The sequence below is a fragment of the Pezoporus wallicus genome, unplaced genomic scaffold, assembly GCF_028554395.1.
Source record: "Pezoporus wallicus isolate ANWC-B61680 ecotype Strahan unplaced genomic scaffold, APGP_CSIRO_Pwel_v1 scaffold_2617, whole genome shotgun sequence".
In the NCBI taxonomy this organism is placed as follows: Eukaryota; Metazoa; Chordata; class Aves; order Psittaciformes; family Psittacidae; genus Pezoporus; species Pezoporus wallicus.
The window spans coordinates 1,127,701-1,144,915 of NW_026637592.1; the positions used below are offsets into that span (position 1 = coordinate 1,127,701).

The 17,215-nt window shown below is 39.7% G+C and overlaps 1 protein-coding gene across 24 annotated transcripts in view; it reads left to right on the forward strand.

Moving 5' to 3' along the window:
• Window positions 1-17,215, forward strand: part of ESRRG (estrogen related receptor gamma) — a 402,312-nt gene that overhangs the window by 230,875 nt on the left and 154,222 nt on the right. Inside the window, exon 1 of one of the 24 annotated variants that reach the window (XM_057406445.1) lies at window positions 9,026-9,236. The exons of 22 other annotated variants lie outside the window; for them this stretch is intronic. In XM_057406445.1, the coding sequence (XP_057262428.1) occupies window positions 9,181-9,236 (56 nt within the window). In that variant the 5' untranslated portion in view covers window positions 9,026-9,180. Of the gene's footprint in view, window positions 1-9,025; window positions 9,241-17,215 lie in introns of those variants that run through there. One more of the 24 variants, XM_057406458.1, reaches the window with a different exon arrangement.

Genomic DNA, 17,215 nt, shown 5'->3' on the forward strand with positions numbered 1-17,215 from the left:
GTTGCATCTTCCAAAGCATGATCCAAGGATCTAACTCAATCAGGTTTAGAGAATTTATTTAGAAAAATAACATTAAAAGAGAACTGATTCTTGTTTTTCTGCCAAATTTGTCACTGAATAAAGATTTTTAGCGTTCTGAAAATATGTGTATCAAATGCAAACAGTGCTAAAGAATACAGATATGGCCTTTAGTAAGACTTGGCACAGTTTATGTTAATGCCTCAAATAATCTGAAGTTGGAATAAACAGGTCAGTAGGAAGACTGAGCTGCAACTTTTCCTTTGGTATTTTATTTCTAAAAGCCTTTCCAATTTTTTAAGCCTATTGTTTCCCTGACAATATTAGAGAAATTCTTGCGTGACTCTTAACAGTCACAGTGTAATGGTTATGTGCAGGAATTGCTTTAGATTTTCTTAATATAATAGCTCCCTGCTAGTATCCTCATGTTTATAAACTTCAGCTGTTTTGAACATAGTCCTGACTGGGTTCAAGTCAGCTAACAGCAAGGGTGTCCCTAGGAAATCCCTATTTCATTGACTAGTATTGCTTGAACTCATGCTCAGATAAGTCCTGTGTTCTTCTGGGTTATCTGGTCAGTAAGGATACTGTATTATGGTGCTAGTATTAGATCTGTTTTCTAGACGCACAAAAATGGATGTGCTTTCAGGAAGCAGGTAATCAGGAATCTGTTCTACAGTGCTTTACGGAGGGGGGAGTGCTACCCAAGTAAATGTGCATTTGTCTGAGAAAGGAATGTAAAATCTGGCTGGGAAGTGAGAGGAAGTAAGGCATTTAACACAGAGTGAAAGATGAAGCCGTTCACTTCCACAGACATGTTGGTTCAGCTTTTTTATTACTGATTTTTGGTGGGTAAATATACATGGATAACCAAGAGCCTATAATATAACACATTTACGTGTGTGTTTGTGTAGGTATACGCACACATGCACACATCTGCAGTAATTGAAAGAAATTGTTCACGATACAAGTGTCAGTAGTGCAGTAAGTCTAAAGGCTGTACTTTCTGGATCAGTTCACACCTTTGGTGAGAGTTGTAGCAGGAAAATATTGACCGGATCTGCTTGAAAATCATACTGCTATTTTATTGCTTTATTCAGCACAGTTAAATCAAATAATTACAATTTTCACTTTTCCTGTTTTGTCTGTGAAAGACAGAAATTTCCATCATAGGAAAGTTAAGCTCAGTTTCTGGAAACATAAGATCTGAAACAGAGGGAGAACCAGTGAGAGAAAACAAACCAAAAACTAACATGAAAACTTAAGATTTGCATCTTTCTTAAAAGGGAAATTAGAATATAAATCCGAATTTGCAAGTACATGAGCTAAGCTGAAAGAGTGCACACATAACATTTACACCTTAACCATTATATACAGAGTTAATCCATTGATGTGAGATTGAATAATTGAATAGGGCTAACTGTCTGGTCAATAAGAATGAAGCTACTATAGGACTGAAACATAGTGATAATAGAAGGCTTCAGCTGCAGAAGGATGCCACTACGATTATATTGTCTCATTTAATCATATTTACTAATACCAGAGAAAAAGCATTCATTGTAATAATGTAACACAGGCATTTTTGTTAATGTGTAATTCTTATGTATTGTATTAAAGATGTTAGTATGATCCCATTAAATGTCAGTGTACTAAGTTTACTAGATAGCAGGATTGTTGCACTTGTGTGGATATACTGATCAGTAAGTGGGAAATGAATGTAGGAGTGGTGAACAGCATTTCAGTACACCCTGAGGCTTAAAGGCTTCCTTTAGGAGCATCAGGTCTTTGACTTTCAGGTGGATAGAGCTGCAGGACCTTGGAAAAGAGCAATTGGTGTGAATTCCCTGTTTCTTTGGAACAGTACAGTTAGCCATCTGGGAGCTGCATATCCATGAAAACCTTTATATTAAGTCTCTTTATATTAATGATTGGGGGAAAAGTACAAGATGTGCTTAATGTCTTCCTGTGCTTGTGTGTCCAAGAAATCATTTGGCCTGGAGTCTAAATATGCGTCTTTACAAAGTTTACAATATTGAGGGCTCAGTCAGCTGATGTATGCATTTAAAAGAAGGAATGTATGCAGAAAGAAAAATAAGAGTTCTCTTACTTACAGGGACAGATTTCAGTGACCATCATTATGGAAGTCTCTACCTGCTTTAGATCTGGGGTGTCTAGGGGTGAGTTAAAGGTAGCTAGTACTTTATGGGGAAGGAGGCTTTGTCTACTCTTGACCATGTGCACTCAACCTTTGTTACCAGTTTCTTCTGACTATTTTAGAGTGGTTGATTTGGCATGATGAAAGGTCTGATTCACCAGGAGTCAGGTTATCCTGAGCTGAGGACATTTCACTACTCTGGTTTGTCTCGAGTATGAATTTTGTGGCAAGTTCTTGCTTCCCAGATCAGCGAAATGGTGGAAGGTAGAGAGACTCTCACCTCGATTTTGGAGAGAACAGTTGCATACTTCTACATTATATTGCCATATTCCTTAATAGTTATAGATAACAAAAAGTAGTGCACCCATGCAGAAAGCCCCTGCTTGGCAAGCAGGTCAGGTGTTGGGTTTTCAGTACTTAAAATAGACACTTTCCTGCTTGTCAGTATTTCTTGTTTAGAAATTGAATTAGAAATTGTGTTTAATTTAGGGTTTCTAGCAGCATTAAAAAGCAGAACCCCTTTAATCTGTTGTTTTAAAAAGCACGCATTACATGTCAGACATGTAGGAATAACCCTGGTGTGATGGTTTCGGTCATCTAGTGTATGGATAGAAGATATTTGAGGCTAGGTTACCCGGCAGTTCAACGTGATCTGGCTGTTTGTTAATCAGAGAACATGAGAAGAACAAAGACAGAACAAAAATATTGAAACAAGAGTTGTATAACTAGAAGATGTACAGTGGGACCAGTAATGCGGTGGTGGGACTGGATAAAGCAGTCATGGAAACAATGAGCCGTAAGAGGGCAAAATCTGTTTCACTTTGTTTCCTGTGACTTGAGTCTGTTGGTAAAGTGTATAACATTTTGTATTCAGTCTGAGAGCATGTTCTGTAAATCTCTTCAGTTACCCGTTCCCTGGGTGTCGCAATAGATTAAGTCGCTGTGTGATGATATGACACCGCCATCACTCGTCTTCCTGGGATATTGCTGGAGGCAACAACAAACCTGTGTCTTTGGCACATGTGAAGGAATTTAGTGCTTGAGGGGTTAAATTACACAGGCTCCCCTGTGGATCAGCTTATGCCTGGACAGTAATAATAGCAATAACATTAATAATAAAAATGCCAGAGTGGAGGGGAAGCAGGGGGAGAAAAAGGAGGGAGAGTGATGGAAGATGGGCTGGGACAGTCAGGGTGGAAAAAAGGCAGGCTAGAGGGAATGTGTTCCATACAGGAGGTGTACCAGCTCCACGTCAGATGTCGTAGGAGCCTCTGTGACATGGACATGCACAAATACACTTACAAAAGCTTTGAGGATGGTTGGTGGCTCTGTGTGTGTGCATGCACACACTCTCGCTTCAAGCCATGATATCTTAGGGCAGTGTAACAAGCAGTTTTATGTCAGCTCACAGGAAAGATTATTGGTGTTTTCACTGGGGGAATATTTACACTCCGTCTTCTTTGTCTTCTATTTTTAGGGCTTGGAGCTTGAAGTCAGGTAGAAGGGCTTGGTGAGAGTGCAAAGAGACCCACTGAGGGACACGTCTCATCCCTCGATTAGGTGGAGCTAAACCCCTAATCTTGTTTAGGAATAGCTGCTGATGCGAAGTTTTCTTCTTTCCCCTCTGGTGTAGTGGGGTACTGTATTTGTATAGGTGATAGAATGGGATGTCAACTGGAATGTTTTAGTTATAACAGAGAGTACAAGTGCTTTTTGAGGAAGGTATTTTTACATAGATGAGGCCTCCAAAAAAACCCTGAAAAGTTAATGTAAGCACAGAAAAATGTGGATTTATTTAATTCCTGGATGGAAAAGCCATCACAGCAAGGGACAGCAATTCATTGTGTTGAGAGTAAAAAAAATAGAAACCTGAATTTGTTCTTTTGGATTTGTTGTTTATCATAATAATCCTTGCGGTGAACAGGGCTAATTTACTCTTTCTACAGGAATATTTTAAGTGTGATTATCATAATATCACAGCTGTTGAAAAGGTCCAAAATAGGACATTGACCTTGAAAGTGTTTCTGTGCTTAATATGTGATGCTTAACATTCAAGAAACAATATAACTGCAACTCATTTATTAATGTACAATCTCAAAATATTAACACTTGCTCTGTAAAGCCATGCCACAAGGACTGCAAAAAGCTTGCAGTATCCCATGAAGTACATGCGGTGTTTTATCAGTGTAAATATGTGTAAGATTTTCAAGATTTCTGCTGGGAATACTCCATAACTAAAGTAAGTTTTCCCTTTGGTACTGCACTAGTTTATGATTTAATTTTTACTGACATTCCACCAGTCATATTATTAGCTTCACAAAATGAAAGTGAAATAATCCTGTATTAATTAAACAGAGCAACTGAATTCCCTCAGTCATCTTATCCTTGGCTGCCTGAGACAATAATGCATTTCAGCTTCTCTGAAGAAACTTACACTAAAAAAGGAGCTTGGGGTAACAGTGAGATATCCATACTGAAGTGTGTGCCTGAATTATCTTTAGGGAATAGACCCTTTTTGGTGGGTGATAGGCAATGTGTGTGTGTCTCTCTTTATTATATCCTCCCCCCCCCCCTTCCTTTTTGTCAGAAGCTTTGGAAAAGGTGTTTCATCAAGAGAATAATTTTCATTTCCAGCAATGCGAACAGTTTCTGTTCTATAGAAGGCAGTCATTTAAATAAGCATGCCCTTGAAAATAAAATGAGGAGAAAATATGGAGTATTTATTTGAGAGAGGAGATAAATTGAATGTAGTTCAGCAACATGGTAAGGCAATTCCTGTTATTTCATGGAGATGTTTTTAATATACTGGAACAGAGCATAGTGGCAAAAGCCAAAAGCCCTGCTCTGTGTATTTGTGAATGCACTGTGGAAAAGTTCCAAGGAGCATTCGGAGATTGTGTTATGAGATTTCTTTTTTTTCCCTAAGATCAAAACAAGGAGTAATTAATGCTAAATACAGATTGAAGTAGCAGATGGCTTTAAAGTAATAACCTGCTACAGTTTGTTCAACTACGTACAAACAGGTGAGCAGAATTTGGGACTTTGGTAGCATTTGTTTATTTAACTCATTAGTGGTATCCAGGGATGCACCAAGTGCCTTTCAGTGGGAAGCACAAAACACGAAAGACCAGTAGATAGTGACAATGTTGTTCTAATGTTGATCTCACTTGTAGCATAGTTGGATCGCATCTGAGTTGTGTTTCTTTAATTAGCGACTGTGAATAAAGGGCAAATCACACATTTGATACTTCAGTGCTTCTTTCCAACTTTAAAGAATATGGTATTTTCCAGCTAGACTTTGAATAAGGTGGCATGGTGTATGGCAAATTTCTAGCTAAAGTAATAGAATATTTGTTTTTAACCAAATTCTCAGCACCTATCAGACTCTTTCATATTCTTGCTCCTTCCCAGGTGGCTTGAGCATCTTGCTCCTTTTGGTAAATACACATTTAACACAATGTACTAAAGCACCATTGAATCTTACTTCTTTAGTTGCCTTGAGGTAGTTGTGTTTCAAGCCTCTGGCCATTTGGATGCCTTGGAATGTCTACAGTATTTAAATGTGAAGATGCTTAAAGATATACTGTTAAGCACACAAGAGAAATTATATGCACAGAGAAACATGGAAATGTAGGTGCAGCTCAGTAATGCCCCTTGACTGGTACAGGCACTCGTGCTGGCTTTTTTCTTCCCCTCTCTGATTCCATTACCACTGTTTTGTATAGACTCCTTGTGGTAAGATTTTGTGCTGTGCAATTTGATGAGTTAGTGCAGGTGTCTGTGTGTATGTCCTTAGTCTACATCCCTTGGTAAAATTCAGTAAATGAATACCTGTTTTGCTTTTTGTTCCCTTTTTCCTACTACTGTTTTCATGTAGCTCTAGAGAAAAAGCTTGAGAAAAATGAAGCTACACTTAGCACCAGTTTATTTCTTGCTGTAATCTCTTTCTCACCCTTTTTTTCCTCCTCCCCATCCCCCCACCCCCCAAATTGATCAGTAACTGTGAAACCCAACTGCAAGAATGTAGTTGGAATTCCAAGCCCCAGTCTGGTGGAGATGACACTTTCAGTCCTGGGGGAAGAAGCCAACTGCTTTGTTTATCAGCATGCAAAGTGCAGCACTGTATTTCTGGTTCTCCCAAGAAGCAGCACTGGCAGGGAAGAGAGCCGCTTGCTTGGATGAAAGATGGTTGATAGGAAGGTAATTATGGTTCATAGTGGGAGAGGAAAAATTTGTTGTTTGGGGATGTAGAGGGAAGGTAGGGGCGGAGAAGGCAACAAGGTAGGGGAAACTAATTTGGACATGAAAAGGAGGGCTTACTGAAAGACAGACCATGACAGAAGGAAAGAGACCATCATATTTCAGCACCTGAATATATATAATCTTAGGAGATAAATGAAAGAAAGTAGAAACCAAGCTAATCTGTGCTTGGTAAATTTTGAAATGGATTAGATGTCATATTTTAAGGGGGGTGTATTCAGGGAACTTAATAAAGGAAAGAGACCTGAGCAAATTACTAATGTATAGGGGATTCATTATGAGTAATTTTAAAATAAGAAAACACATACACATTAAAAGATTTGAAGTCATTTTAGCATATTGTAAAATAGCAATTTGGGGTATAAATGTATAAACAGACACTCAGAGACATGCTCAGTGCAAACAATGTATTTGTATTTTCATGTTTTGCCAGTGTGCAAATGTAAATCAGTTTGTAGGAACTGTTACTTTGGGTTTATATAGTAATACAGATACCTTTACATAAAGACATGCAAGTTCTGATTTGCTTCCCAAATCCATATTTATCAAACTGTTACTTTAAAGGGGACATTATAATACAATAGCACTATTAAATGCCTCTCATTTAAAAATTTGATAAAAATTGTTTGTTTTTTTTTTTTGTCTCTGATGTTTCTACAGAGTACTTGGATTTTATGCTACATTTTGGAGCTTTCTAAATCACTGCTTATGAGTGAATTTACATCTTAATTACAGAGTTCACATTTAATAATACAGACAGTGTACTACTACTAGTAATGAAGTGTTTACTACCTTCTTTTGTACAGTAGTCCGAGCTGTAGTTTTGCTGTGTGACTTCAATTCCTAAAGTTACATGTATTTATTTGTAGGAATCCATTCTTTTGTAGGAAGCAGGCCTGGTCTTCACATAAGATTAAATACTTAACACTGGAATCTCTCCTCTATAAACAAACACAAACACATCTATTGAACTTAAGCATTTTGTAACTGGGTTTTGTTGCTGTATTTATTTGGTAAAGTGCTGTGGAAGAGATTTGGAGAACACATTTGCATTCAGATTTATGAATGGTATTAATGCATTCTACGGGTTTGCACAGATTTTTTCTGAGCTAAAAGACTGCCATTTGCATCCTGTTAGTGTTCCAGTCACAAAAGATTTTGTTAAGAGTTGAACTGAATTTTAGAAAAATACAGTCTTTTCAGTGGTGGGGTTTTCTTTATTCTTTTTTTATCTTACCAGAAATAGCCTGCATATGTTTTCACTGGTAGGGGCAGAAACACTTTGAACCTGGAAAATAAGCAGGGTGTCTTAGTCGTAATATTAAGTAAAAACAGTAGCTTTTCAGAGAAAACAATGTACCCCAGTTCATGACTGATCTTTTCAAAAAGGGATGCGTGCATGTGTTTCAGTGCAAATAGTGTCTCTAAATTTGAGTATGGTCATTTTCACGGAACAAGTTTAATCAGGGACCTTTCATACGACAGAGATAAGCAGCTCTGAGGTGGCTGGAAGTGGTTTACTGGAGCTGGGCTTGGTGATGTTTATGCAGGCATAGATACAGGGTTACATGTTTCATTTCCCTTTCAGTTTGGTAAAATTCCCTTTACAAAACCCCAAACACTGTAGAGGTCTATGGACTCCCTGATTTACTAACACAGACCTACTACAGCACAGTCCCTTATCTTGTTAAAATGAGGCCGGTTCAGTCAGTCCACTCTAATCCCTCCACAGTTAAGGAAGAAATTGAGCGGTTCTGGAGCTTTTCTCTTTGCTGTATCTAAATATATACATCTAAACACCTCAATATTCCCATGGGGCATACACCTTAAATATACCCATGTTTAAAGATAGCTAACCTGTACATTAATATATATACCTGTATATGAATATATACCTGCCTATGCTCCCAGTTGCACCCACGCTATTAAGGAATGGATCTGAGTGCTCATTTTGTTAGGAATGCCGGGTTTTTTAGTAAGTTAAAAAAAAAAAGCTTTAAATATTTAAAACGATTATATGTATTAAAACCCATATTTATATAATCTAGATGTATTTATATATATTACACAGCATAAAACCCCAGCCCACCCCTTCCTTCCCCCACAGCAACTCGCATGACAATGAAGAGTTGAGTTACCCGGAAACTTCGGCAGGCTGCGCTTGCTGTTTTTATTATGTTTTAAGTTCCCTGGCGCCGGGCCGTTCCAGAGAGGTCGGGCAGGCGCGGTCAGAAGAGCTGAGCCGAGACTTCTCCCTGACGGCACCGCAGTGAAACGCCACCAGCACGGGTGACGGCGTCTCAAACTTCATCCTCTATCTCTGCGTTTGATCCTTCGACGGGTGAAGCTGGGGACCACAGAAGCGCGCAGTACCGGGAACATACCCGCGAGCTCTGCCCTCCGCCGCCACCGCCGCCGCCTCAGGCCGCTCCGCACTCCCCCCCCCCGCCGTCCCCGTCCCCACCCCTATACCTGCCGCGCAGCCCGCGCACCGGGCCACCCTGGCTCCTGATTGGCCGCCTCGTCACCAATGGGACGCTGCCCCGGGCCGCGGGGACTGCATATGTAAAGAACTACTTCATATTCATGAGTGCCCGGCGCGGCTTTAAGCCCTTGATTAGGCGGGCGGGCGAGCTCTGGGTCCCGGCCGGCCGCCGACGTCTCGCCCGGCCGCGCTAGTGCCAAGCGCTGCGCTCCGCCACGGAAACTTTGCTTTACGGCGCACGAAGCATGGTCGCCGGGTGCACATGGATTCGGTAGAACTTTGCCTGCCGGAGCCGCTCTCCCTGCACTACGAGGAAGAGTAGGTACCGCTCCCCGCTTTCCCTTACCTCTTATCCCCGCACCGCCATAAAACAGGACAGGCGCGCAGGCTGCAGGTACAGAATGCTGAGCCGCCCGGCCCGGCCCGGCGCGGCCCGGGGCACTGCGCGGCGGCTGTATGTCGCGGGGGAGGGCGCGGAGCGGTGCTGCTGTGGCCAAGCGGTCGGCCCCGGGGCCGAGCAGGCTTACAGGTGCGCCCGGTCCCCGGTTAGGAGGGCGGGAGCGGCCCGAGCGCTGGGCGATGTGTGTTCCGTACTTCACAGGGGTTCCTCAGCTCTCTGCTTTTCCTTACAAAAGGGAGCAGAATACTTTTGGACGAGGCGCACGCAGTACTTGGCTGGCACTTCCCAGCTACCTTACGGAGTGCTCCCGGTGGGAAGCGTGGCGCCCGAACAAACCCGGGCGGGTGAGCGGCCCCTGAACTTGATTTCAGCCCGCCGCAGGGATTAAATGGGAATATATCACGGGAGCTGTCACCGGTTCATTTTTCTTGATGTCGAGCCACTTAACGTTGCCGTGCACCTTCTTATTACGCTGAGTGTGACAGTAACAGCGAAGAAAAAACCCCAAGCTAATGGCCAGCATCGCCCTAGACGCAATCTGGAAAGGCTGTATTGAGAAGTGACAGTGTATTATAGGTAGATGCCCACTAGCTGTCCTTACTGTCTGCATATTGCACTGCTATTTGTAATTAAGCCAGACATATAAAGTGAATTGCGGTGGTCATATATTGGTGGAATAATACAGGACGTAACAAATAGCCTGCCTGGCAGGAATGCAGTTTGGGAAAAGGGGAGTCAGGGAAACTCGCTGTCATGTTCCGGGATAAATAAAAGGAAATAAAAAGAGGTAGGATGACCCTCTCAGATGTGGTTTATAGGTCAATGCACTGTGAGGTTGCTATATAATGTAAGATAACCTTTGTAAATGTAAGAGTGCAGTTTCCACAGCTTTTACTAAGTGACACGTTTTTGATAAAATATATAAAAAAGATAACTTGCCTTTTTTGTGTGTATGTCCATGCTTTCAACCCCCCCCACCTCCCCAAAGGAGCTTTCTTGAATTTACCTTCTTACAGCTAATTTGAATGATTAGTTTAGATAAGCCTCTTAGAGTAGATGCATTTAAATGAAATCGGGGCACATGTCTTTTTGGCTCTGGTGCAAGATTCAAACTAATTTTTTCCTTCCTCTTTGGCTGAATTAAAAGTCATCCTAAAACACTCCCAGTGTTTTGCCTGAGCATAGGGTTTGGGGCATGTATGAATGAGTGGACACAGAGAAGTAACTAAAGCTCAAAAATGTGTCTGCTTCTCTGTTTCAATTAATAAACGTCAGAGTTTTACATGTTATTAATGTTCATAGTAATTGAATTTTTGCTATATATTGTAACATGCATATGCACGTACAAGAATATAAAATAAATACAGTAGTTCCTGCAGTTTTTATGTTACGGATGAGGGCAAAGAGGATTCAAGCTAAAAATTGCACGAACATTTTGGGAGTGCACAGACATCTGCCTGTCACTAGTATGCTTTGATTTTAAGGCGCAGAGCATGTTAAAGAATGCAGTAACTTAAAAGCCAGCTGCAGCCTTGGCTTTTTGCTTTTTCGGCAATAACAGTAACAGTAATAATTACTAATAGTTAATAAGCTAACAGATGCAATAAATATATCTGCTCATTTTGACATATGTGTCAGTTTAATCGTTCTAAATGAATCAGTGCGTTCATAACGTGAAATCTCCTTCAACCTCTGATTAAAATGTAACGTTGACTGTAGGATTATAGAGTGGACTTAATTTTACTGACTGTTTTAACAGTTGTCACAGCTGTTGGAAAAGAAAAGGCAATTGAAACACTGCAAAAAAAAAAAGGGGGGGGGGGGGGGGGGCGGAATGAGAACAGGGCTAGTTTAGTGAATTTAAACATGTTCTCCGAATGCCAAAAACGGAGGAGATTTGTAACTCCAGAAATCTCCATGCACTATGGGCATTTGCCCTTTGTGGCTCACTGTGTTTCATTAATTTGAACCCTCATCAGTTCCCTTACTTTTGCCATTTCCAAATGTGCAGCAAAGTCTAAATGTGAAACCAGTTCAGCTGTTACAGTGCCCATGGATCTCCCTCTTACAGTGCAGCTGATAAAACAGAGAGATTACAAGAAATAAGGATTGTGTGGGGTGGCTGTAACATATAAAAAGTGGATTTAGGTGTCACGTCATGTGAATACTTAAGTGCAGTGACGGTCGGGATATGTATTTCCTCTTTTTCTATCCATTCTATCCATGTTGCAGCGTGGGAATGGTCTGTTGGGTTACCCTGTCCTGGTTATGTTTGTGTATGGATGAATATGAGTATGCGTGTATACTCAGCATGTAAAGGTATATATATTTATGTGTGTGTGTGTCTGTGTCTGTGCACAAGGCAATTATATACTAAACATAGGAGAGTTTATGTCAGTTTCACGCTTTGACATGGCTTCTAATTCCTGAAGAATTTTCGTTAGAAGTGCCTTTCATTTGTAAAGGGTGGACTGAAGAACGCTTCTTTGTGAAGTGGGAAGCAGCACTTGATTCCACTCCACAGTTGTGGAGATCTTTAACCTCGTGCATTTGCCTTAAGAGATAGCTATTTACAGTTGTTATTAAGAAGTAAAGCCCAAAGTTAATATTAAGTCAGAAGTCTCCAGGCCTCTATACGCAACCCAGGTGTGTAATGTGGCATGCAGCCCTGTGTTGTGAAGCCAGCCCCCAAATGTGGGTGATTGAACAGGCTCTGCCCGTGTTCTCCCAGGGGCTGCAGGCCTCTTCCCTCTGTTTCCAGAGAAGCTTTTTGGGGCTTTGAGAGACTGCTGGCAAGTTTTAAACCCTGCATGAAGTGTAAGAGGTTTGTGCTGTAATGCCCTTCTGACAGCTTTTCATTTACTGGGGCTTGCCCCTCTTTTAGTGATAGGTGCTCATTTTAATGTGTTTATGGTTGTGCTCTTTTATTTACCGAGTCTGGTGTGTTGCAGCGGTAATTAACCCATGTTATTAGCAAAGCCCTTGTGGATATCCATTAATTCTCTTGAATGGCTGATCAGTTTTTCTCTATACTTCTTTTTTCCTCCCATTTTTCCTGAGACAAACTGTCCTTTTCCTTAACAGTCCTTAGGCTTTGAATTTATTTTTCAACTGAGGTGGGTAGAAGGGCACCATCCCCATAGTTCCGTAATAAAGAATAACTATTGACTTAACAAACTCTTTCCAAAGATGCTAATGGGAAGCAAAACAACTGGGAAGAATCTGCAGGGAACAATTTATTTAATTATTATTTTTCAAAACACATGCTTAGTGATAAGAAAAGAGGTAAGGGTTTCCTTAGTCTTTTTATTATTATTATTATTAGTTTTTTGTGAGGCTGCATTAGCTGTTGTGAAGATTTCTGTGTTTATATTTTTAATCAGATTTTAACTTAGTTAATTGCACTTTGGGCATTTAAAAGAAATCTTGAGCCTGCAGAAAAATACTTGTGCTTGCACTGCTGTGAAAAGATAAGGGCCGCCTCATTAGCCATCCCTACTTTTGCAATTAATTTCAAATACATGGTGCTATTCATCAAATACAGAAGGTAACTTGTCTGCGATAATATTTAACAATACTTGAAGCCTACTTCGCGTAGAGGAGCTGGAAGGTATGATATGTCTATTCTCACAGATGTGCAGCCCATATACTGTGCTGCTGTTTATGGTATGGAGCAGAATTATGATAGAAAAATAATGGTATTAGAGTATGAATTATTTATAAGTGACATGATTATTCATTTTACGGAATGTTTTTAAAGGACTGACCCTTGACCTGCAGAGAGGTTGCTTGCACCCCTGTGGAAGTGTAAGTAGCAATGAAAAAAACCCACTTATCTGAACCTTTCTTGGAGGTATCACAAATGATTATTTTTTGCTGAAAATAAGTCAAATGCATAGGATAAGTAAGGGGGGGAAAAAAACCATGAAGAACTCTTGTTTCTCTTGAAGTTTAAAGTAGCCTCTGCCCGTAAGATAAGCTTTGCTATGAATTCTTCATCACAGCAAATTCATGGAGGGAAGAAACAACAAAATGTTGATCTGTTACAAGTGCATATGAGCCTCATGCTACTAGGATCTCTAGAGGAAATTTGTGATTATGCTGGGCCAGTTTGTTCAGTTTTTCTCTCTCTTTTACATCTGCTGGCCTTGTATTAAATTGTCATTGTCCTAAAGCACGTGAGAGAGAAATGAATTGCATTTCTCGACATGCTGTGACAGTGAAATATTTAGCCTCTCGGTCTCCAATCATACTCATATGTATGTTTGATAGTGCGGGGATGACACCAGCAGTTGCTGCAGCTTGACATTCCACTTATTACATGTTCTTTTACATTTTGTATATCCTCTTTTACTTTAGGCTCCAGTTAGGTAATCTTATGTTCGTAGTCACATCAGTAGAAGCATGTGTATGTGTGGTTTTGTTTTATATTTTTGTAGGTTATGTGGAAATGCTCTGTCTATGCATGGCGAGTTTTGAGCTTGAATGCATAGATACCTGTGTGTGTGCGTTCCAGGTATATAGTGTATTCTTTATGCAGTTTGTGCAATATGCACACAGAGATGTATACAGTAAGTATATGCAGAGCTATGTAACTTCCCTCCGTGTAGTTGCTTGTTAAAAACATGCTGCTTTTATGTGCTTATTTTTTCTTATCCATGCAAAGAGAGCTGGCCAGCAATGTAAAGTGTTTGCACCTGATTTTATATGAGATTCTCCATGTAATCTAGCATTTTCTGTATTTATACTCACAGTTTTGATTTTAAAGGATGCTGTTTGTTTGTGATTGTTCTAATATATGAATTTGCTCTTCCGAGTCATTTACATGACTAATATTTATGCACATTCCTGTAAGTTTTTGTTGTCAGTCACAGCTTTGTATTTTCAGCTACATGTGTCCTTGGAAACATGGTTATGTTTACACCTAAAGAATATAATTATTTTTTTTGTGGGGGGAGCCTCCTACATATAGTCACTAATATAAATCATGATGTCCTCAGACAATACTATAAAACACGTATTCCATTTCAATGGTCCTCAGTCCTCCCCCAAAATCCTATAGTGTTGGTTTTGTGGTTGTTTTTTTGCTATGGTTTGCTTGTTCAGAACTAAAAATGAGACTGAATTATGTACTACTATTTCAGATAGTATTAATTACTTTTAGAGGGTTTTGGTTTTGCGTTTTCTGTAGCACTTTGGAGAGTAACTTCAATAGATATGGTAGAACGTTGCCTTTTGACGTGTATGTCTAGTGAAACGATTTATGTATTTGCTATGTTAGTGTTACAGAAGCTTTAAATCTCTTGGGTTTGTTTACATAATGCTTGTAATGTTTTTCAACTAATTTGTATTTCCTTCAAACAAAGAAGGGCTTTTCTCTTTGCTATTCCTCAATGTAGTAGGCTTGCATTAAAGGGAATCTTGTCTCATTTCCAATTATTTTCCTCTTCTAAGAAGCATAGCTTTTTAATCAGGGCATCATTTCTCACTTCTTTGAAAACTGAAATAAAATGTTGGGGTTTTTTTTGGTGGTTTTTTTTTTTTTTTTTCTTCAGCTTTCTAGTCTTGCTAGGAAAAGTCTATTGCAAGTCAGAGAGTTACAGGGATTTTCACGGAGTGCAAGACAAGCATATGCTGGTTTTCTTTACTGCTGAACATCTCATTCTTACTGTGGGTCACCATTCTGAATTTGTATGAAATCTAGGTGGAATTTTCTGATTTAGATCAACATTTACAAGGAAAAAAAAAAATAGAAATATGAATTTTTATTTTTCATGTCACTAACAAAGAACATTAAGCATGGAATTGGAGAAGGGTCTCTATATACTGCAGAAAGTTAGTGCTAATATATTGGGGTGTACGAAATAGAGCTTCCTTGGTCCAATTAAGCCATTTATAATATCCTTGTACAGACCTGTGTACGTTTATAATATATATGATAACCTACTGAAATGTGGTGAGTTATCTTTATGCATGTGAGAAGAGTCTAAATATATCCTTTCATCATATATTGAAAATTATATTCCCTTTCCCTGCGTATAAAACCTCTTTGCAGAACTTTATGTGGGAGGGCAGATTCTCTTAAAGGCTTGTGTGTTGAAAGCAAACTGTAAGATAAAGTGATTTGAGTTTTTTCAGGTTATTGCTCTGTAGGTTAGTGTGGATGTCTCTTACTCCTCTGTATCTTTCCATGTTGCTGTAAGTGAAAACAAACCAACCCTGTACATCTCCTTTTCATCATTTTGATTGGAACTACATACCATATGTAATGCGTTTTGGCAGCACTTACCTAGCCAAAGAAAACAAATTAATATTAGCCATGCTGAGGGGTGTCAGAAGTATCACAGATGTGTCGATTCAGCTTTACTCCATCACACACTCTTTCCTTAAACAACTGGTCAAGCTGTCACAAAACGTAGCGTGGCTACAGCTTGATTCTAATAGGTGTGATCAGAGATTGATGGCTTTGGCAAGTTAGAATGAGAAGATGATGCGGAGTTACTGTTGCTTGTTTTGAGTGGCTGCAGGAAAAAGCTGAACAAACAAACAAGTTTAAAAAATAAGTAAATAAAGGGTAAAAATGTAAATAATGAGTTATAAGCCAGTCCCCCGTCCCCGTCCTGCCTGCCCCCCCCCCCCCCCCCCGCTAGCTAGACATTAAGCAATTTAGAGTCCTGCAGATGTGGAGATACTGGAAAGTGTAATGAAAAAGTCTATCTAAAATGTAGTGCTAACTTGTTCCCGAGCATTTCTGAAATTCCTTCCCATATAAAGGTGCCGGGACGGGTGGGGAGAGGAGGAGGTGGCTTGTTTTAGGCAGTCCATCCCTATTCATGGTATTGCTCTTCTTTTTCCCCTTTCCCCCTATTTCTGGTTTTGTTTCTAGAGCTGTTTTTGGAAGAAACACTTGTTTTAATCTCACATATGAATATTTTGAAGGAAATACAAGAGAGGAAAAAAATCTAATAAAGAACAAGTTAACAAAAAGGCGAAATCATACCCTGTTACGTACTCTGAGCTGTGCTCTTAGAATAGGCAGCTAGTGGCAGTTTGTCTAATTCTCCATATATTAAAAGGCAACAGAGAGGAAGGATCAATCTATTTTCTATGTATTCTTTAATTTCTTTTAAAAATATTTTTTTCCTATCTTCAAATTGGGTTTGGTTCCCATCTTTCTGGATGATGAATGCTGGTGTCCTTTTATGTTAAAGTTGGTATTTTCTTGGACTGCGATATGCTCAGTTCACAAGTATTAATGCTAAAATAGTTTTCAGAGAAATTAATCCTAAAGTCTCTGAGGTTTTCTTTAGCACAATTATTTTATTTTTTAATAAATAGAAATTATTTATTTTATTAGTAAGAAAAAAAAAAAATCTGGTAAAAATTAAAGCTAAAACCGTCTTAAAACCAAAGAGATTTAGAGTGTGTTTCTGACAGAAAGCACGCATGGATTGCCAGCAGAATTAGCTTTGCAGCATGCTAAAATTCTCACAGCAAAATGTGGATTTTTTAATTCCTTTTAATTCTTTTCTCACTGTTCTGTGAATGCAGGATTTCCTTTACTAAATCATACTCACTTTTCAAGCAGCTCAAGAAATTGCCTGGCAGCGTTCTCCTAGCAGCCGTTAAAGTAGTGGGACAGATGAGATGTTTGGGGCACGAAATGCCATGTCTTTAACCAACTGTTCCTGTGACCATTAAAGGAGGATGAGAATCGGATTCCCACTAACTGAGTGAAGCTCACGGGCACCCTTGCCGTTGTTCTCGCAGGAGCTGCTTTGGGTCCCAGTTGGTGCTTGGGTGATATTTAAAGAGCTGAGCAGGCACTGACATTAGGATGAATGACACCTGCCCCATCAGTCACCATGCCGCCGTGTCACAGATGGAGAAACAACAA